This window comes from Rhodamnia argentea, chromosome 8 (genome assembly GCF_020921035.1).
Source record: "Rhodamnia argentea isolate NSW1041297 chromosome 8, ASM2092103v1, whole genome shotgun sequence".
NCBI lineage: Eukaryota > Viridiplantae > Streptophyta > Magnoliopsida > Myrtales > Myrtaceae > Rhodamnia > Rhodamnia argentea.
In genome coordinates this window covers 2,096,703-2,116,958 of record NC_063157.1, presented here as the reverse complement: position 1 = coordinate 2,116,958, position 20,256 = coordinate 2,096,703, and the positions used below count along the sequence as shown (strand labels likewise).

Below are 20,256 nucleotides of genomic sequence, written 5' to 3'. Positions count from 1 at the left end.
TCTTTTGGCCAAAATGCGGTGTCGGCGCTCTCGTAGCCAATTTGTAATTATATTATAACATGTTTTTTATTTTTGATTGTTCATATTTTATTTTCATTTTTTGTTTCTTTGTTTTTCTCCCCTTCTTCCTCCTTTGGTCGGTGAAGCTCGCCATCGGTGAGGGCGAGCCTCGCCCGGCCCCGGCGAGGCCAGCCTCGCCGTCAATGGGTGAGCTTTGCCCTCTCCTTTGGCCGTTAGGCTCAGCGGCTGGCTAGAGGAGGAAGAAGGAGAAGAGAAAAAAAATAAAAATATTTGAAAAAAATAAAAATATCATTTGAAATTGGTCACGTCAACGATTTTCGAGCAAATTTGGCCGAAATGACTGAATTGGTATAAATGCAAAAAGTTTATGATTGAATTGGAAAAAAAAGGTTGATGACTAAATCGGCACAATTTGAACAAAAAAAATGGCACAATTACAATAGGTTTATGACTTCTTTTGGTAATTTTCCCTAAAAAAAGATATAATTAACGCGCATTTTTTACGGCTTTCTATTTCTTCCGCATTCTTACGTAATGTCGCGATTGATATTGCAATGACTCGTAACTGATATTACAAGAGGATATATTATCACTTCATAATAAGGCCGAGGCACGTATTATTATGCCTACTTAAGTGTGATTAAACTCGTGTTAATAGAGGCTAATTGCTGCAGGAGAAAAGCTAAAATTGGAGACGAACGTGGTTAATCCTCTTGCGTGTGCCTAACTTGCTGGTCACAGGCCCAGTCCAACATGCTCTAGGACTCTTAAGAATTTTAGGCCCAGTCCAACTATCTTCTTGATATTGGATTAGATTTTTTTTTTTTTTCATAACCTCCATTTTTAATTCGTTATTTTCTCTAACCCTGCCTATGTAATGGTAATATGATACCTTAATGAAGAAATTAATGTTATGAGTCGACTAATTTTAGAGAATATATCCAAACCTTTGAATGATTCACTCTAAACTTCGAATTTATGGGAGAGATTTCTGCGATAATCTAGTATGGGCTATATCAATTTATCTTCCGATCCGTTTTTTAAAATCACGCAGTTATCGTTTTTGCAGATTTGATGTGAAAGTTTTGGTTAAATTTTGAAATTGAAAACCGCCGATAATTTCTCTTTGTAAATATCGAAATATTTTTAGGTTAATATTATCAAAAAATTCAAACTGGTATATATGTGATAATTTATTTCAAACTAATTTTTTTACCATAAAAAACCCTAAAATGGTACGCTTGTGATAAAAGTACCACAAACTAATATTTTGACCACAAAAAATCCTAATCAATACATCCGTCATCCGTGATAAATTTACCATTTGCTAGTTCCCGTTAGATTGGGTTAATATCAGGAAAAATCTCAAACTAATAAATATGTGGCAAACGGAAGATAAAAATCTTAAACTGGTACACCCGTCAACTGCTCTTAACTCAATATAATTTGATGGTAAAATTTAACAAAACTTAAGGTAGGATAAATCTGTCAATGACATATCAATTTGAAATTTTTAATGATTAGAAAGGTAATTTAAGTTAGTTGTATCATAAATGTATTAATTAAGAGTTTTTGATGCCATTAACCCCGAACTTTATCGGTATTTCATAAATGCTGAGATTGCTTACTAAGGATGAGTTGTTCCCAATCCGGTCTGGTCCAATTCCCCTCAAGAATCGAGAACCAGATTGGTGGTATTGACTCTCAATTTCGAGAATCGGGAACCGGATCGACCGGTCCGATCCCATTCTCAAGCTGTCCAATAGAACCGGTAACATGCCAAAAAAAGAACTTACGCACGAAGTCTAGATAACTTCCTTCACCAAATGAAATTCGAGTTTGCAAATATTTCTGCGATAGGAAAGAAAGGGATACATACCCACAAAAGTGAGTTTGGCTTTAGTTTATATAAAGTGCAGACATCTGATAGAAGTCATTCTGCTTGGATCAGGCTATTGCTGGTAGTTGTTAACACTGATGTTGGATCTCTATTCTTTTTCAGGTCTCACTGCAGCGCTCAAGATTTAGGAAGTGAAGAGATTGCTCTCACGGTTGAGATTCTGAATGTGGTATTGCAACTTTATATCTAAGCTGCTGCTTTTAAAAAATTAAGAAAAAAATTAAAATTGACTGGTATGGGCTGGATGGTCCGGTCTTATATCTTTGGAATCGGAAATCGGACTGCCCAGCCACCGGTTTCAATTTTAAGAATTAAGAATTGGACAATTGTCTTCTAGAACTGAGAACCGGATCGTTGATCCAATCCGGTCCGGGCAGTGCTCGGTCCGATCGGCCCAATTTTCTCAACCTCTTGCTTACGAAGATTTGTCCGAATTCAACCTCCAAAGCAGAATATCTCGATTCTCCGGGGGCCGACAAAGAAAGAGCAAAACTTAGACCAGAGAGAGACAGAAAGAGACCTCCCTTTCTCTCTCCTTGCGGCTGTCTCCGATTTCTCTTCGCGAACCGATCCATCTTCGATTCTTCCATGGAAGCATGCATTGCGTATTCCCGTAGCTAAGCAGAGCTAAAGAAGCAAATCGCGCAAAGCATCCAGTGACGAAACAATGTTCGGAGCCTCTTCCAAGCTCGGTCGCGGCGGCGGCGGGCGAGGCGGCGGTAGCGGAGGTGGAGCGAAGCGATTCCCCGCGCCGCAGCCTTCGCACCGTCCTTCAGGCGCGCCAGGTGGCCGGCAATCCCTACCGGGCTCCGCTGGGCAGCGCAATCGCAGTTCTGGCCCTAATTCGGGCCAGGCCGCTGTGGAAGAGACGTTCAGTCTCGTTTCCGGTAACAACCCGCTCACCTTTGCGATGATCATCCGTCTAGTGCCGGATTTGGTGGAGGAAATCAGGCGCGTGGAAGCTCAGGGCGGTAATGCGAGGATCAAGTTCGATGCCAACCCGCATAATCCATTGGGCAATGTGAGCTTTTCCGTTGAATTTGATGAGAGCTTATTTATGATTTGCAATTGCCTTTTCTTTGTTCTGAATTTGTAGACTGTCGTTAGGCTTGAGGGATACGTGCTCGTTGGCTTTGTGATTGAGGCGTTGCTTGATTTTCTGAATTTTGAGGCATTGTACGATGGCTGTGATTGTGGTTGATTTGTGGTTTATGTTCGTAAAACTGTGTTTTGCAATTAATTGGGCATGACCAAATATCTTGTTGAACGGTGTCTGATGAGTTTTCTGCAGACTTGCTTCTTGTTTTGCTTTCTTGACGTATTGTCAATAGTCGCGCCTGGTGATTTGATTTGGGGAGCACATTTTGTCTCTCACAGTCTATAATCTGTGTAAAGGTCAATTATCTAGTGGAGGAAACAATTCTGAATGAATGGAGGACCAGTATGCGACTTTTTTGACAGCTGATTTCTTTTTGTGGGGTTCAGTCTCCATGTCTTGTCTATGATTAGGTCCTCAGATTTATAGTGTCATTTTGTTCATCACTCGAATGTTAAAAGTGATAAACCCATGTTGCAACCACAATTGGATAGCTTTAATCTGTGGCCTTGTGCCTTGTGATACCATTTATCCATGTACCCAATCAGAGCTCAGAAGGAACACTGAATATGGAATGGCTCCATGTTTGTTTCATAGGGCAGTTTTGAATTTCTTGCAGGGTAGAGGGGACCGTTCTTATGTCATAATGATTAGCCTTTCCCCAAAACATTCCAATTAGATCAGGTGATCAGCTTTTAGCCAGTTCCATTCCTTGAGTTGGGACTTTGAGAATTCGAGGCAAATTCTTATTCATGCCGGAGATGCTTCAATTCTTTTCCCTTATAAAATAGGCCATCATCATCTGTCTATAAAATGAGATGGTTGGGCTCATGGTACTTCTCTGCTTTTCTGGGACCTTTAAATCTATTATCGTTCATCCTTTTACACTTTTAATAGATATTTTCATTCGTTTATGCTCTCTAAAGTTTGATATATCGTCAGGTCATTGATGTGGGAGGTAAGGAGTTCAGATTTACATGGTCACGGGAGTTTGGCGACCTTTGTGACATATACGAAGAAAGGCAGAGTGGTGAGGATGGAAATGGTCTGCTTGTTGAATCTGGTTCTGCCTGGCGCAAGTTGAATGTGCAGCGGGTCTTGGACGAGTCAACTAAGAACCATGTGAAGATGCGGTCAGAAGAAGCTGAACGGAAGCTTAAATCTCGAAAGTATGTCCATAAGTGTGAAGATGTCTTTAAATTGTCGACATTCTTTCGGTTTTCATACATACAGACATGAAAACATGCATCAGTGGATGTGTTCACATCTTAATTTGTGATTTCAATATCTAGTAGTGCTGAAATTGATTGTACAGGTTTTTTGGTTGGTCTGTTATTGATGAGGAAGGACATTAGCCTGCTTTAAAGTTTAAACTATGGCTTGAATCCTTTCACACACAGTACTTTTGATTGGTGCATTGCAAATGAAGAGAACGGCGAGCATGTTAATTGCTGTCCGTATTTCCAGGCTACTGTCTTCACTTTTTCTGCAGAACATAATTAGCATGATTCCTGATTGCTAGTTACTATGTTAAAAAACTTTCTATATAACCATGAGCTTTTGCAAGTTGGGTGTCACCTTGGCAGTTTTGTTGTTTCTCTTTCCAGTCATCATTGAAAAACATATTTTTCTGAACTATAAACCTCACAATTGATTATGGCATTGCCACTTCTGATGGCATTCTCTTTTGGTTGAGTATGCATTTTCGTTTGATAGTCCCTTGTATTTGCATTAATGCGTTCCGAGGTTATAAAGTTCAATCGTACATCAAGAACTACGCTTCTTTTCCTTGGTTCTCAGTTCTGCTGGTATTGATGTTTGGCGATACTTCCATAATAAAAGAAAGGCTAGATTCTCTTCTGACTCTGCTATTGGTGACAGGGCTATTATTCTTGAACCTGGAAACCCGTCTATGAAGAGTCAAATAAAGCAATTAGCTGCTGTCGAGGGTAAGCTTTTCCACTAAAGACAACATATTTCTTTCGTGTAGTGTCTCTTATTGTTAGGCTAAAGCTTCTAGACTATTGATTTTTTCACATTGTTCACTTCGTAATGAAGTGACATCTCTTTCACTTTCAATGGTGCACACATGTCAATGTTCGGGAGAGTTTTAAGGATGAGAGCTCCTTCAACTTTTGTAGATGAACTTGCATGTACTTAGCAATTAAGGGTTTTCAGAAAGAATAGAACTTAATTATATGATGCTGTTGAGTTGTCATATTACTTTACCAACACTTATTGGGGTTTAGCATAGTACGAGTAAGCTGGTAATTTGTTTTGCAATATATTTCATGAGTCTCCTTATTGTAGTTTCCCCAGATTTGACTGAACGTTGCTTGTGTTTTTCTCTGCATATCGTGTAACAATTAAGCATGATAATATTCCACGTGCTATGCTTCCAGTTAACCCACGAAGGATGGCTTTCATGCAAAAGAAAGAGCCACCATTCAAGAAGCAGAAAATTGGTCCATCTAGCGGTGAGTGCGGCTATGAGAATGGTTCTTTCAGTCAACAATCCCAAACCTGATATACGTGGATTTATTCCATATCCATGATTAGCCTTTTTCTCTAGCATCTCCTTTTCATGATTATTAGGACATTTAACCCACATCTATTTAACTATTGCCCCAGTTCCTGTTGGCGGCCCTGCTAAATCTTCTTTTAAATCAACTTTTTCTATGCCTTCGAAAACTGCTGCAAAGGGTAGAAGTTCATCCTCACCTCTACCATCTCCACCTGACCAATCCGGTGCTTCGACATCTCCATCTGGAGCTGCAAGCAATTCTAAGAAAAATATGGGTTTGGGAGATACTGTGGAAGCTGAATTGATGAAAAGAGATAGTATTGACACGTGTGAGAGGAACCCAAGCAAGGTTGCCAGGGCAGTGGAGGAAAGACCTCGGAGTTCCAACTTCAGTGATAGGTCTGTGGATTTGCAGAGCATGTTAATCAGTTTACTCAAAGAGAACCCTAAGGGGATGAGCCTGAAAGTAAGTGCACAGTGAAAATCTATTAATTATATTTACTGAAGGAGAATATTAAGGGGATGAGCCTGAAAGTATTCTGATTTGTGGGTCGATAAGAAGTTATAGGACCTCCATAGCTTGGCTTAACTTATTTCAAATTGCATGCTCCAAGACATCTCAGTTTATGTGCAGAGTTTCCAAGATTCCTTCTCATTACCATGTAACTTGTCTCTGGCAGGCCTTGGAGAAGGCAGTTGGAGATGCAATTCCAATCTCTGGAAAGAAGATAGACCCTATTATGAAGAAAGTATGTGCTTAGACCCTTGGATAATCTTGTCTGGCACAAGTGGCAGTCTAATCTCCTCTTCCTCTTTTGACCCTCAGATTGCAACTTTTCAAGCTCCAGGACGATACTTGCTGAAGCCTGGAGTTGATGTAGATAGCTTCAAGGGACCTTCACCTGGAAATGGAAGGTATTGAGCGCCTGTCAATATTGAACAATATTTTGTTGGGGTACTTGATGAGTTTGAATTTTGCTTCATCTAGAGTACAATTTTTTCTCCTGTCCTGTGAAGATTCTCTACATGAGAAATGTTTCAGGAAATCAGGGACCATTGTGTAAAGTTTGTTCATTTGGTTGTCGGCAACCAATCTGTCAATCAATTGCTGAAATTACAGGGCTTGAATCTCAGATCTAAAATTTAGGTTTATAAACTATACTCTTGTCAAGAGTAGTATTGTTCATTTTTTAAAATACTTAGTTAAAAAAATTAAAGGATCTGAAATTTTAAAGGCAAGGGAATTGACTTGGATATGTTATCTATGATGGTCAGTCCTTTTACATAACATTTAAGTGATTATATCTGTAATACACATCTTGGTTTGCCAGCTCTCCTGAGGATAATTACAACCAGAGATCAGCTGCTGAAGAAGATTTGGATCAAACATCTGTACCAGGGCCTGCTCTTATTGAGAAAGTACAACCAGGTCAAGGACTTGCAGGATCGAATTCTGCAGTGGAAGATGGACTAATTGATTCAGAAACGGTAGATATTGAGCAGAATTCACCTGACATTTTTGGTGATAAGAAGAATTCCGACCATAGTGAAGGACGGGCTGGCAGTTCTAGTGACAGCGGGAGTGACAGTGATAGTGAAAGTGGTAGCAGTGATAGTAGAAGTGAAAGTGGAAGTCCTAGCGGCAGCAGGAGCAGGAGTAGAAGCCCTGTTGGTAGTGGGAGTGGAAGTAGCAGTGACAGTGAGAGTGATGCTTCCTCCAACAGTAAGGAAGGGTCTGATGAGGATGTAGACATCATGACAAGTGATGATGACAAAGAACCCAAGCACAACTTTCAAGTGTCGGAACCCGTGCTGTCCTCTTTACCCCATGAAGATAGGGCTTTGCAGGATGAATTTGGTGATAAACAGGACGAACATAATTCGAATGTACTTTACAGGCAGAAAGACTTGCCTAATGATGGCCAGGACATTGAAACACATGTGAATGCAGAACGTGAAGAACTCATGGGAGATGCAAATCGCATTTCACCTAATCAGAAGGAGCTTCTAGAAAGACAGAATTTTATTGGGAGTTTGTTTGACGAAAGAGAAGAGATGTTCGAGGACAGCTTTAGACGTGAACAGTCAGAATGCCCTGACAGGATTGCCCATAGATCTAGAAGGGGATATAATCTGCAGCACTCTAATGTTAAACGGGATCGAGTGAAAAGGTCAAAAGTGGAAGGGTTGGCTCAACCTTCAAGTCCTGGGGGCCACTTTCCTCAGTATATGAGCCCTCCAATTTTATCCCCTGGTAGGCCAACAGAAGATCCCTTTAAGAGCCCTGTCCCCATTGATGGAACTGACAGGGATGTGATGGCCAATCCTGGCTTTCAAAAGGCACCGAGCCAGACATTTCCAGGAAAATCCACTTTGCAGCAAACAGGACGCAGGTCATCTGATCAAGGTCTTCGTGGATTGACCCACAATACCCCAAGAAGACCCAACAAACGTTCTGAGAGCTTGGACCACGATCAAAGGTTCTTGGATAAGAGTTCCACTGTGCAACAAGGGCTTACACTGCAAAAAGATAAATCTGGGAAAGATTCTTATTCTGAAGGTTTCACTACCGAGAAGGTGTCAAAAGGTATGAAGGATGGTCTAAGTGGAGGCAAACATTCTTTGTCCGCTGGCTCTTTACATGGTGAGACAATAGGAAAGCCAAAGGACATCGAACAGAATTTAAAGTTGCCCACAGGACCCTTGCCAAAGGATCATGGTAAAAGTTTTAGCGACAGATCCTCTCCAGCTAATGTAAGAGGTGCCGTGCTCCAAAGGGAGCTTTCAGACTTGGAGTTGGGTGAATTGCGTGAACCAGCTCCAGAGGAGGCACCTGTGAAGCAGCAATTCGAGAGGAAAGGTTTGTTTAAGCAGCCTGAAACCAAATCAACCAATTCAGACAGCTGGAAAACAGACTTAGGTAGAGGAAAACCTCCTGGAATGTCATCTGCAGACTCAGGAAAGCTATCTCCGTCCAATTCAAGCGCCAGAATGTCAAAAAGTTCTGAGGGCTTCTCCAGGAAAAGATCCCGAGATGATGAATTGGCAACATCCATCCCACAAGGTTCACAATCTCAGTTGCAACAGCCCTCGAGGATAGATCACGCAGAAATTACTGCACCATTGAGTAAGACGTTGGATGCAAGTAAATCCAGAAAGAATGAAACAGGAGAAAGCCAAGGTACTGTTTTAGAAGAATTTGGAAAAAGTCAAATAGTAGCATTGGCTAATGGTTCGCGACAGCCTGATAAAAAAAGGGGGCAGGTTCCTCACTTTTTAAGAGAAAGTAAAATACAAGCATCCAATACAGTGGGAAGCATGATGAATGGACAGAAGGATGTCATTTCAGTTCATAATGGTGGCCAGAAAAGGAGAGAATCGTCTTCTGATGAAAGTAGTTGTTCTTACTCAAAGTATGAGAAGGATGAACCGGAGTTCAAGGGGCCAATAAAAGATTACGCTCAGTAAGTTGCTGTTTTAGTACTTTGATGATTTTTTCTTTTCCCTTGTCTTTTTGCCAAGTGTTGAATATTTGTGTCCTACCATAAAGAAGTGGACTTAGTATTTGGTGTCTTAACTGAAGTTGTTATGTTATGTTAGGTACAAAGAATACGTGCAGGAGTTTCGTGACAAATACGATAGTTATTGTTCGTTAAACAAGATACTGGAGAACTACAGGTGTTTTGATAAATCCTGTTCATCCTTGTGTACAGTTTTCTGATATCTTTTGCTCGCTTACCTTAAAGAAAACTTAATACCTGTTTTCTTGTAGGAACGAGTTTGAGAAAATGGGAAAGGACCTCAAGTTTGCAAGAGGGAGGGATGTCGAGAGATACAATAATATTTTGGCACAGCTGAACGAGTCCTACCAGAAATGTGGAGCGGTATGATCTGATCTAGCTTTCATGTTGATTTTGGCACTTGATGCTTCGTCTTCACTGCGAAGAAATACTGTCTTCTCTTTGCTATGGGTTACTCTTTTACTTTTGACCACCTTAATTTGTTTGTTCTGTGATTGTTCTTCCCTTTGACTTGGTAAACATTTTCTTGGTTGTTGAATGATGTCATTTTGGCTTGCATCGCCTTCTAAATGCAAATAATGCTAGTGCCTGAGCTTCCAGCATCCAACTTCACTACGTGAACTGGGTTGTGATCATACATATAGAACAGCATGTAATTGCTGAATTCTGGGATTGCTGGTCTATGAATGATGTTTTGTCATTGTGGCAGCTATCCTCTTCATAGAGTTATGATTTATTTGGTACTTGGCTGATCTCTTCTCATGCATCTGCCAAAGTTTGTGAGATGGCTTCTTATTGTTGTATTGGAAATTAATACTTCGCAGGAGCGTAGAAGAAAATATACTATTTCTCCACTATATTACATTGGGTTTTTTTTTGTTTTCATCATTTTTAATTTGCGTTTTCTTCACTTGCAGCGACACAAGAGGCTAAAGAAAATATTTATTGTGCTTCACGAAGAACTGAAGGTGATATTTTCATAACACTAGAAACTTAAGTTCACACTAGCGAAAGGCTTCTCTAGTCGCACACATTCGGTTTATCATTGTGAAATGGATTAGGTTGGTTACTGTTTTCTTTGGAATCTTGCAGCACCTTAAGGAGATGATTAAAGATTTTGCAAGCGCATACCCTAAAGAATGAGGACGTCAGATTATGCCTATTGCCTTCTCTTGTGTCGGAAGTTGACGGACTTCTTTCTTGATGCATTTCGTCAGCCATCAAATTATGTGCATTTGGTGAAAGAATCATGATGACAATGGCTCCTGCGTAAACCTGATATCTAGATCTATCTGTGCCGCTTCTCGGGAGGAATTTTTCTTTGGCTGGGAAGAATCTTCTCCCAGTGCCAATTCTCTTTGGGGGAGATAGGAGGTAGATCAACTTCCTGGTTTTGCATTCGGCCCTTCAAGTTGCTGAGGTTGACTTGAAGGCTATGCACACGCATGTAAAGGTTGAATGTGCTCCACCCCCCTCTCAGCCAAAGCTCTGTAGTTGGTTCTCCCATTATTGTGCATAACTAGATTCTCAAATTTTTTGTATCACCAATTTTGTTAGGCAGTCGTTCTCGCCTTCTCTTCCTCTTAAAACTGCGATGGGTAAGGGGAAGAACGGAATTGTAATTAATTTTTTTTTCACAGATAGATGTAAATGATATATTCAGTTCCAATTTTCTCTGCGATCTCGCTGGCCTGGTCGATATATGAATAGGAGATTGAAGAAGTCTGATCGTCTTGAGAATTCCTTTCCATGATTGTGAGACCAGTGTACGTTCTCCTTTTCTTTTTCTGCTGTTATTTAGTCTCAAATGCAGGTCTTCGCTTCCGCCCGACACTGGAGACTCCTAAAGGGGGCCAATTGGAGTTATTTGTAGACGCCATCATCGGCATGCTGATGAGACCAGGTGTTTTCGACGGAAAGTACAAGGTAAATCGTTCACAGAATAGCTATATTCATCTGCCAAACAAGGCTGGCTATTTTACTTTCTCCAAAACGAGCTCCCAAGTTCGACCTACTTTGGCTATTTTGGATTGTCATTCATGTGAACTTGTGAAGCAAGCAAAAGAACATCAGTCCAAGATCGATTCTAGCACGCGAACCAAACCAACCCCCAATTGGTCTTTTCTCTGTTTTGGCTGTGCCGTTTGCAGAATACTTCAAATCCTGTTGTCGCTCTATCCTCTCTCTCTCTCTCTCTCGCTCGCGCGCACCAAATGACCACTCAATTTGGCAATTTTCAGTGCGATGAGGGTTTGATCAACTCGTTATCTGATTACCACTTTGCTTCGGACTGTTGTCGAAATTCTGGCAATCGTAACGGTGATGGTCCTCACTGCATGCTTGAATTATTTTGGGTTTCATGGCATATTTCCAGCTTAGAATATGCTTTCTGGGGTGGTCAGCATTTTTGAATTTTCTTTTTCTGTCAATCCTTTAATTTGGTCAGCTTACAACTTGCTTTAATTGGTCAACAAACTTTTCAGGACTCGAGGATAAGATTCACCGCCATCAAGTAGGCCCCCTGCTCATTTTGCAAACAAAAGTAACTGCAGAAAAGCTTTTTTTTTTTTTTTTTCCATTTACTAATTGTACCATAATGGCAATAGCTCGTTTTTCCCGCGAGAGTAAAATGCACCCTAATAAAAAGAAAAAAAAATTTACCCGAGAGCTATTATTAAAATCGTGAATTTTCGCCACCTGTTCGAGCCAAATGGCCTGCGAAACCAATTTAGATGGACTTGACGAAAGGTATTTAATTCGAAAATCTTAAACGATTTACTTTCAAAGTCTTCCTCGGTCTGATTTGATTCGAGCAATGTCTACTTAGATCGAAATTTGTGAAGTAATCATAAGTTAATGACGGGCCGACGCGTCTAATTAGGCCCGTCCCCACCAATCGTCCCCATGGATCGGCTCTAATGTTGTAGCTTAATTCATTCCATTATAACCGAGTAAAAGAAAAACAGGAGTAACTGCCGTCTTGTCTTGTTTTGATGTGTAAAAGAAAAACAGGAGTTTAAAAAAAAAAAAAAAAAAAGACCTCTCTCTGTCTCTCTGCTCGCTTCTGGCTCTGCTTCCATAATTGCCCACCAGAGAATCGGAGCCAGAATCCAATCGACACTCCCTTCTCCCTCGCGCGGCAAATTTCTTCGCTTCTCGAGAACGATCTCTCATTTCCCTTTCACTCCCCTGCGTGGTTGCGTGACCGAGGAAGTTCCCCCAACGACTGAAGGGACAAAGACGAAGAGGAGAATTTTCGAGCTACTAGTACTTGCTACTGGCTGCGACGCTTGCAACTTAGGGCTGTGACGCAGTCCCGAGGTGCACGATTGGTGGACTCGGCGTTCCTCTAGTTTGCTCTGACTTGCGGACGACGCTCGAGAATTGCGTGAGGTGACGTTTCGAAGTGCACTGCCTTTTTTTTTTTTGGGGGGGTCACTGTGTGGGTAGTGCTTGCGGGGGTGGTGATTGTTTGTTTCTGACGTATTTGAGGTTTGGAGGGCGTGGAAATTGACGTGAATTTTGGTTTTAGGGAGCGATGAATTTGAGCTTGATATTGTGAAATTTACTATCCTAACTGCTGCGTCGGCCTTACTACGTAGAGGGCTATATGTTTCTTGTGACCCGTAAAGATCGCGAATTTAAGCCGCTTGTGTTACATAGAGTAGCTTCATAGCTGATTCGATGTTCAGGGTTGATTGGTGGACCTAAAAGTGGCCTTGGTAGGCTCGAGAAGATGGCAGTGGCAGGTTCTGGGGCTTTGAGAGTTCAGCAGGGAATGTTTCCTTTTGAATGTGCATTTATTTGATTTTTATTTTCTTGTGAAGGTGCTGGCTTGTTTAGGGGCACATCTCTTTGAGTAGTGTCTGTAGTTTTTTTTCTTTCTCAATAGGTAATGGCACTTCGTTGGAAATAAAACGTTGTACATTTGTGTGTTGAAGAAGTACGATGAGCAAAGAAAAAGGTATAGGGCTGTTATACAAAGTAATGCACCTCAGGTCCCCACCTACTGGTATATCATCATCATGATATGGCAGATTGGAAAGGAACATGATGAGATCACATGTTGCGCTTTTCTGTGCTGATGTGTGAGCTTGAAGCGGTTGATATTGTGAAGTTTTCATCAAATTCATCGTCTCAACTATAAACTTTGGCTTTTGGTACAGATAGTTGGTTGGACCAGCTGCAAAACAACTGGGATTGTGGAAAGACGGTCATGCTGAATGTTGCTTCCATTCGGTGGATCAGGTATGAATACCACGATGGATGACATTAACTTGATTCAGCAGGCACAAAGGCATCACCTGGTGGTTAGGCAGCTTGGTGAAGAGATTGATCTGGAAATTGGCCCTGGGGACGATGACCCTTCATTTGGTAACTCCACTCTAATCGGCGGCCCGCCACGAGAACCTTCATCGGAGGAGCCTGATGACACTAAGCAGATGGTGATGGTTTCTCAACTTCCTAGTGATGATCAGGATATGTCGAGGACACAGCCTTCGAAAAGGAAGAAGAAGGTTGTAAAAAGATGGAGAGAGGAATGGGCTGATACATACAAGTGGGCATATGTTGATGTAAAGGAGGGGACAGCTAGGATATTTTGCTCTGTCTGTAGAGAGTATGGTCGGAAGCATAGACGGAATCCTTATGGGAATGAAGGTAGTCGAAATATGCAAATGAGTGCACTTGAAGAACATAACAACAGTCTACTACACAAGGAGGCTCTTCGGCTGCAGATGGCCTCGAAGGATAAGATGGTTCCTGATAAACCTGTTTATGTGAAAGGTTGGTCTCATATTTTGGAGTAACTTTTTGCTTGCTTTTGTTTGTTCAGCCTAGGGATTTCACAAGATTTGGAGGGTCAAACTATGGTTTATTGTGTACCTTTTTATGTCAGATATTGCATATTATCATCTGTGTGAGCCTTTGAAGTTGTTGATTTTAAAACATGTCAGATACTGCTTTACGTTGGGTGAAAAATCGTTTGCTTGGAGTATCAACAACATTTTGATTTATGCTTACGCTTTGATCTACATTTTGTGAAGAAACATCGAGAGAGGTTTTTTCAGACTATTTGGAGCATCAAGAGTAGCTCCAAGTCTTGTTATAAATTTGTCTGGTACACTTGTTGCGTATGGATAAACTTGAAAGAATAAGCTAGGTTGTTGTGAAAAACTAATTTCATCTGAAAGTTGACCCTTTCATTACCAGCGGCCAATGAGGTTGCGCTTCTCTCCTTCATTACACATTGAACATGCTCATTATGGTTAGATAATCTCATGTTAGGATGCTAAAATAACAAGAAGAGCAACAATGGTAACAACAAAGCCTTATCGTAAAAAGTGGGTTGACTATCGTCATTTCATTTGGTTTTGATTCCAAAACTTTCCTTATTTGTTTCCTTCTGCAGCTTTTTTAAGTCTTCCCCTTATCTTTCGACCTAGTTTCCACACCATAATCACTCTTTGGTCCCAATTAAAGAAGTTATCTTGTTCCGTTACTGTTTGCATTTGACAGCAAGTAGGACATCTCGTGTAACATTATACAGCCATGGATCTTAATGTGCCTATTGCCTAGTTTTAGAGTTTAAATGTCAACTGTTACAACTGTATTAGTTATTTTCACTGTTGTATTTAGCATTTTGTCATTTTTTTTTTTTGCTTTATTGCATCACTCATGGATTTGTGCAGTCGTATAGCTTTCTTTTTTACAATTACATGGCTTGGTCAGTGCTTTTTCTTATCCTTCTTTTCATATGTAACTGGTTATTCTTGGGAATGAAAGCTCTCATGTCAAAAACTGCTGGATCAATTGTTGATACTGCACTAAAAAGAGATCCACATGAGCTCGAATTCATACAATCGGTTCAGGAGGCGGTGCACGCCTTGGAGAGAGTCATTGCGAAAAATGCCCAGTAAGTTGCCCTCAGGATGAAGTACATCCTTTCTCCAGCATTTGCTGGAAGATGATGCCCTGTTAAGGTTTATTGCAGATCTGATGAAGTTGCTATTTTATCTTTCAGCTACGTCAACATCATGGAGCGCTTGCTAGAACCTGAGAGAACAATTATCTTTCGAGTTCCATGGGCAGATGATAGGGGCGAGACACATGTCAATCGAGGTTACAGGGTACAATTTAATCAGGCGCTTGGTCCCTGTAGGGGTGGTATCCGTTTCCATCCATCAATGAACTTGAGTATATGCAAGTTCCTTGGTTTTGAGCAGGTACTTTTTTGCTCCAATTATATGTCTCTGGCCATTTATGCTTACTTTTCAGATGAAACATCTTTTTGCATGTGTTGTCTCCTGTTAGTTGCATTACATTTGATTCCATTTGTAGAACCCCAAAGGAGTTCAAAACTTTCAGTATGGCCAAGACTGCATGGAGAAGAATGTATAATACTATATGTTATTGCGAATCCCACTGGCTAAAATCTAAGGAATTGATTACAAGAAAAAACTGAATGTAGGGAAAATTTAGTTCTTAGTTTTTATATAAAATTCTAATTTTGCCGGATTGGGATTAGAAAAGTCTCCTCCCTATATTGAGACCTCATACATCTCTCAACGTCACTCTGTTTTGTCTACAGACTCTGAAAAATGCCTTATCACCATACAAACTTGGAGGTGCAGCTGGTGGAAGTGATTTTGATCCGAAAGGAAAAAGTGATAATGAGGTAAAGATGCCAGTCTATAATGATGGTATGTGCATATTAAATATGACAGGATTTCAGGATGTGCGCCTAATTTGTACCAGTGATGGCAGATCATGAGCTTTTGCCAGAGTTTTATGAATGAGATTTATCGGTATTTGGGTCCAGATAAGGTACAACTATGTCCCAAATTTTTTGTAATTTCTTTGTTGTTTCTTCAAGTAATTTAATTGAATTTCAGGACCTCCCATCGGAGGAAATAGGTGTGGGAACTCGGGAAATGGGATTCCTCTTTGGACAGTATCGACGCATAGCTGGCCATTTTCAGGTACCTCTCAATATCCTCAACTAGAAAGAGCTAAAATTTAATAATTCCTTTTGCCTCTTCTTTACTTCCTTCTCCGTCGTTAGTGGTGATTAATAGAGCTGTCCATTCTTGTATTTATTTATGTATCTTACTTATGCAGGGGAGTTTTACAGGGCCCAGGATTTTCTGGTCGGGCTCTAGCCTCCGAACTGAAGCTACTGGCTATGGCCTGGTAAAAAGCCATTCGTTATCTCTCCATCATTCATTGTCTTGACTGTGGATTGATAGAGTGATACTGTATGCATGTAACTGTGCATGCTCGTGCAATAAAAGTCTGCTGTTCTGAAATATTGCTTTTGCCTGCTATTTCCTCTACTGTTAGAGCATTTACAATTATGCATTATTTGGTTCTGTGAATGGTAGAGTTGACGTTTGCATGCTTCTGCAGGTTTTCTTTGCACAACTCATACTGTCTGACATGAATAAAGAGCTGAAAGGACTGAGGTTTTACACCTGACTTTGAAATATTTTCAATGGCTGTACAAGTTATTCGAGCAAACTACTTTATGCGATGCTTTCCTCAAAGAGAAATGCATATTTTTATCCACTTCTACATGTTTGTATGTTGTATCTCATGAGGTTTTGATGGTGTGCACTAGTCTACTCATACTGTCACATGAACATTTCCACTTGGATACCTATATGACAAGATCAAATGAGTTAAGTTTCTTGGGAGCATAGTCTGTCGCCATTAAATCTGTTTAGTCAGGTAGTATCATCAATGGATTCCACTGAGAAATTGCTTCACAATTTATACAGGCGGAGTGAGGTTGTGCTAGATGATCAGGATTCAGTTCCACAATGATCCTTTTTGTTTGACTCCATCTCATGTTCTGTTCTCCAGACATCACTTATATGACATTATTTTTATCCAGATGTGCAGTAAGTGGTTCTGGAAAGATTGCATTGCATGTTCTGGAGAAGCTTATAGCTTATGGTGCTGTTCCTATCACTGTATCTGGTGATTTTCTTGCCTGTCTATTCATGTATCTATTATTGTTTTGGACTTTAATTAGTGAAAGAAGTAAGCACTGTGGGAGTAATTTTTGTGAGTCACAACAATTACTAACAAAAGGCTTCACACAGATTCAAAGGGGTATTTGGTGGATGAGGATGGATTCGACTATCTGAAAATATCATTTTTAAGAGATATCAAATCTCAACAGAGAAGTCTGAGGTGTGCATTTTATTTATTTATTTATTTTTTTCACTAAGTGTGAATGCTCAAAAGCATTCCTCAGCGGCTGTCATCTGCAGAGATTATTCGAAGACGTATGCGAGATCCAAATACTTTGATGAAGCAAAACCTTGGAATGAAAGGTGTGATATTGCATTCCCTTGTGCTTCTCAAAATGAAATTGAGCAGTCTGATGCCTTTAATTTGGTGAATTCAGGTTGCCGTATTTTAGTGGAAGGTAATTATTGTGACTCAAACCAATTTTTTCCTTTTAACGTTCCAATTCACTTCATAGACAATTACCTTTCTTTTGCTGATGCTAGGTTCTAACATGCCTTGTACACCCGAAGCTGTTGATGTGCTGAGAAAAGCTAATGTTCTCATTGCTCCTGCAATGGCTGCTGGTGCTGGAGGGGTTAGATTTGATTGTCTCTGACCTGTGCATGATCTGTACACTTTATTGCATGCATTCAACTCGTGTGTGGAAATTGGAGTCCAATTAGCTATATGCTTTGATGTTTATGCTATATGGTTTTCATATCTGGCAAATTGACAGAATGTCAGAGCTAGTTTTATGAAAGTCAATGATTGTATTTTGTGTAGAGGTCGTATCTGGGGAGTTGATTTTATCTGCTTAATCATGAGTATAACACATTTTATTCTTTGTTAGTCTCTGTCATTCTTTCTGTTTTGTGCACTTTCTCAAATTTGTTTTTGTTGTATCGTTTCCGTGATGGATGGTGCAGGATGATGATCTTATATCGAGAAAAGTGTAGAACTGAAAGCGTCAGAAGAATGCCCAGAATTAATTAACACTTGTCCTTAGTAAAATCTATTCTAGAAACAAATTTACTGAGCAGAATATGTTGTGATATGTTTTTCAGAAACAATCATTATCTAAGGGCAGAAGGAAAGATATGGAGTAATTACTATCTTGGAGAATATTACATAACAGATGTAATGGCCTTAAATAGTACAGATAGTATTGTTCCTCGTAGTGAGATAAGAATTGATCGTTGTTGTAATGCTTGTCCAGTCTGTGCTAGAGTTTTACCACCAGGTTAGAGAAAGTGTAGATGTATGAATGGTTGTAATCATGAATATGTGGTCATGAATTGCTTCCATGGTGCTAAATTTAACAGTATGCCTGGATTTTGCATAGATCATGTCCTGGATGTTTTCACCATTATCAAGCTATTCACAGTAGGATTTTCATAAAGTCAGCTATTTTGTTGGTCAGTCTGCTGCTGTAAACTTATGCCTATCTGTCAGGATTGATAGAGAAGGACGAAGCTGGGTTTATGATCATATTTGCGTTTGCCTTCGTAAATGTTTCTGATGCTTGTCCCTATTCTGTTTGTGTGATCAATTTATCAACTTGCTAGCAGGTTGTTGCTGGAGAACTTGAACTGAATCATGAGTGTAATCTGCTGCAGTGGTCCCCGGAGGACTTTGAATCGAAATTACAGGTTAGACTTTGCTGCTTCTTTAAAGTGGCTAGGCTTTTCTAAGAAGTTGAAAATTTCGGCCATTACATGCACCAAATGAGTTTTCCTTTCTTCCTGCCAAAACAAAATATATGTCCTTATACGATAAATAGATTGTACTTATTTAAAAGTACGTATATGCTAAGGATAGATTGATTTTATGATATTTTATAGATTTAAGACAGAAGGGCTATGATTTACTGGAAGTCAATAATTTTTACACTTATCCTAATCAGTCAGACAGCATATGTTATCAGTCTTTGTTCCCTCAAGCAAGGTACGGGATAGGCATATATGTAGAGAGAGTAACTTTCTCCTTGTCCTAATTCTGGAATAAAATCTGAACTTGTAGGTGCTTGGTGATTTCATCATTCGAGCATAAGCGTTGATCAATCCATTCTTAAATCATCTTTTTAGTGTTTTCAAATGACGTGCTTATTCAAACATAGTTTTTTTAAACGACTCTTAATTACTTAGTTTCATAGATAAAAACTGAAAATCATGACCTCTTCTAATTTCCATGGGCCCATCCCTGTAAAATAAGTAGTCTTGTAACTTGTAAGGATGTGGGAAGTTCACCATTCTGTCATGTTCGTTGGCAGGAAGCAATGAAACAGATATATCAAAGAGCCCTCAAAGCAGCAACTGATTTCGGTTATCAAAAGGACAATCCAGAGTATGTGTTCTTCAAGAAGTATCCTGTTGTGCCATTTCTGTCATTTTTTCCATGATTCCCGGGAAAATCTGTTGCAATTTGGAATTAGAATCGTCTTTTACAACATTGCTCTTCATTTCCTGACATGTTTTCACCATCCTTGAAAGGGCATTGGTACATGGAGCTGTGATCTCCGCCTTTCTGATGATTGCCCAAGCTATGACTGATCAAGGATGTGTATAGTGGAGACAACGAATAACGTTGGGAGTTCATCCTTGCTCCTCAGCAATTAGCTCATTCGTACCTGGACTGGACCTGCTTATACTCTGGATGACATCGGTTCAGTGGCCCGAACCTGATGGAACATCTTGGCATTCGTGTAAAGAGCATCGATCATAAGTGTGTCGAGGGAGGCGGGGATCAGTGGAAGTCGGTAGGATCTCTTTGTAACATAAGTGTAGTCTTATACCCGAGACATGGAAGATAGAATTCTGTCCATAATTTAAGAAGACATGTTTACATGAATAGATTTAGTCGTGATACGAGAAAACGTCCCGATTGATTGCTCAAGTCATCGTTGTTTGCTCCTAAAGATGTGGGCACCGGGCAAAACTTGTGGGGATTCATCCTCTTATGTGAAATGCTGAAAATTAAAGCGATTATTGTTAGGATTCGCTGCTCGCGGGATCGATAACCGGACGTCCTTTTTCGCGCTTATTACGTATGTTTTTAATGTTTTCTTGTTGGCAACTCGTATTCAAGTGTCTCACGCACATTGTGATCTGCCACCATACCTCTTTCCTTGGTCACTGGCGAATTATTTTCTTGTTTTCTTGTTTTTAATGTTTTCTATGTT

At 40.2% G+C, this 20,256-nt stretch overlaps 2 protein-coding genes across 3 annotated transcripts; both read left to right on the top strand.

The window, feature by feature from the left end:
* Positions 1-2,365: 2,365 nt before the first annotated feature.
* LOC115738030 (dentin sialophosphoprotein) lies at positions 2,366-10,743 on the top strand. The gene is made up of 12 exons (XM_030670507.2): positions 2,366-2,942; positions 3,960-4,186; positions 4,899-4,966; positions 5,420-5,494; positions 5,649-6,007; positions 6,222-6,290; positions 6,368-6,456; positions 6,873-9,005; positions 9,142-9,219; positions 9,314-9,425; positions 9,980-10,030; positions 10,155-10,743. Exons 1-12 carry the CDS (start codon positions 2,589-2,591, stop codon positions 10,203-10,205), a joined length of 3,666 nt encoding a protein of 1,221 aa, XP_030526367.1. The 5' UTR covers positions 2,366-2,588; the 3' UTR covers positions 10,206-10,743.
* A 1,398-nt stretch (positions 10,744-12,141) lies between these two features.
* On the top strand, positions 12,142-20,073 carry LOC115738031 (NADP-specific glutamate dehydrogenase). Of its 2 annotated transcripts, none has more exons than XM_030670509.2 (16): positions 12,142-12,450; positions 13,229-13,847; positions 14,847-14,976; positions 15,085-15,286; positions 15,652-15,738; positions 15,828-15,887; positions 15,956-16,042; positions 16,182-16,253; positions 16,470-16,525; positions 16,957-17,042; positions 17,168-17,258; positions 17,339-17,496; positions 17,582-17,673; positions 18,647-18,727; positions 19,348-19,421; positions 19,568-20,073. In XM_030670509.2, the coding sequence occupies exons 2-16, from the start codon at positions 13,286-13,288 to the stop codon at positions 19,641-19,643; spliced, it is 1,914 nt and encodes a 637-aa protein (XP_030526369.1). In that variant the 5' UTR covers positions 12,142-12,450; positions 13,229-13,285; the 3' UTR covers positions 19,644-20,073. The 2 variants fall into 2 exon arrangements, with proteins under 2 accessions (XP_030526369.1, XP_030526368.1); XM_030670508.2 differs by having other exon boundaries at positions 12,142-12,455.
* The last annotated feature ends 183 nt before the right edge of the window (positions 20,074-20,256 follow it).

What these genes read in the sequence shown, in the direction of transcription:
- LOC115738031 (XM_030670509.2), top strand. Translation starts at nt 13,286, where the DNA reads ATGTTGCTTCCATTCGGTGGATCAGGTATGAATACCACGATGGATGAC. An exon ending in GTCATTGCGAAAAATGCCCA is followed by an intron (nt 14,977 to 15,084) that starts GTAAGTTGCCCT and finishes TTTATCTTTCAG; the next exon opens with CTACGTCAACATCATGGAGC. An exon ending in ACTTTGAATCGAAATTACAG is followed by an intron (nt 18,728 to 19,347) that starts GTTAGACTTTGC and finishes GTTCGTTGGCAG; the next exon opens with GAAGCAATGAAACAGATATA.
- LOC115738030 (XM_030670507.2), top strand. Translation starts at nt 2,589, where the DNA reads ATGTTCGGAGCCTCTTCCAAGCTCGGTCGCGGCGGCGGCGGGCGAGGC. An exon ending in CCTTCACCTGGAAATGGAAG is followed by an intron (nt 6,457 to 6,872) that starts GTATTGAGCGCC and finishes TTGGTTTGCCAG; the next exon opens with CTCTCCTGAGGATAATTACA. An exon ending in CCAATAAAAGATTACGCTCA is followed by an intron (nt 9,006 to 9,141) that starts GTAAGTTGCTGT and finishes ATGTTATGTTAG; the next exon opens with GTACAAAGAATACGTGCAGG.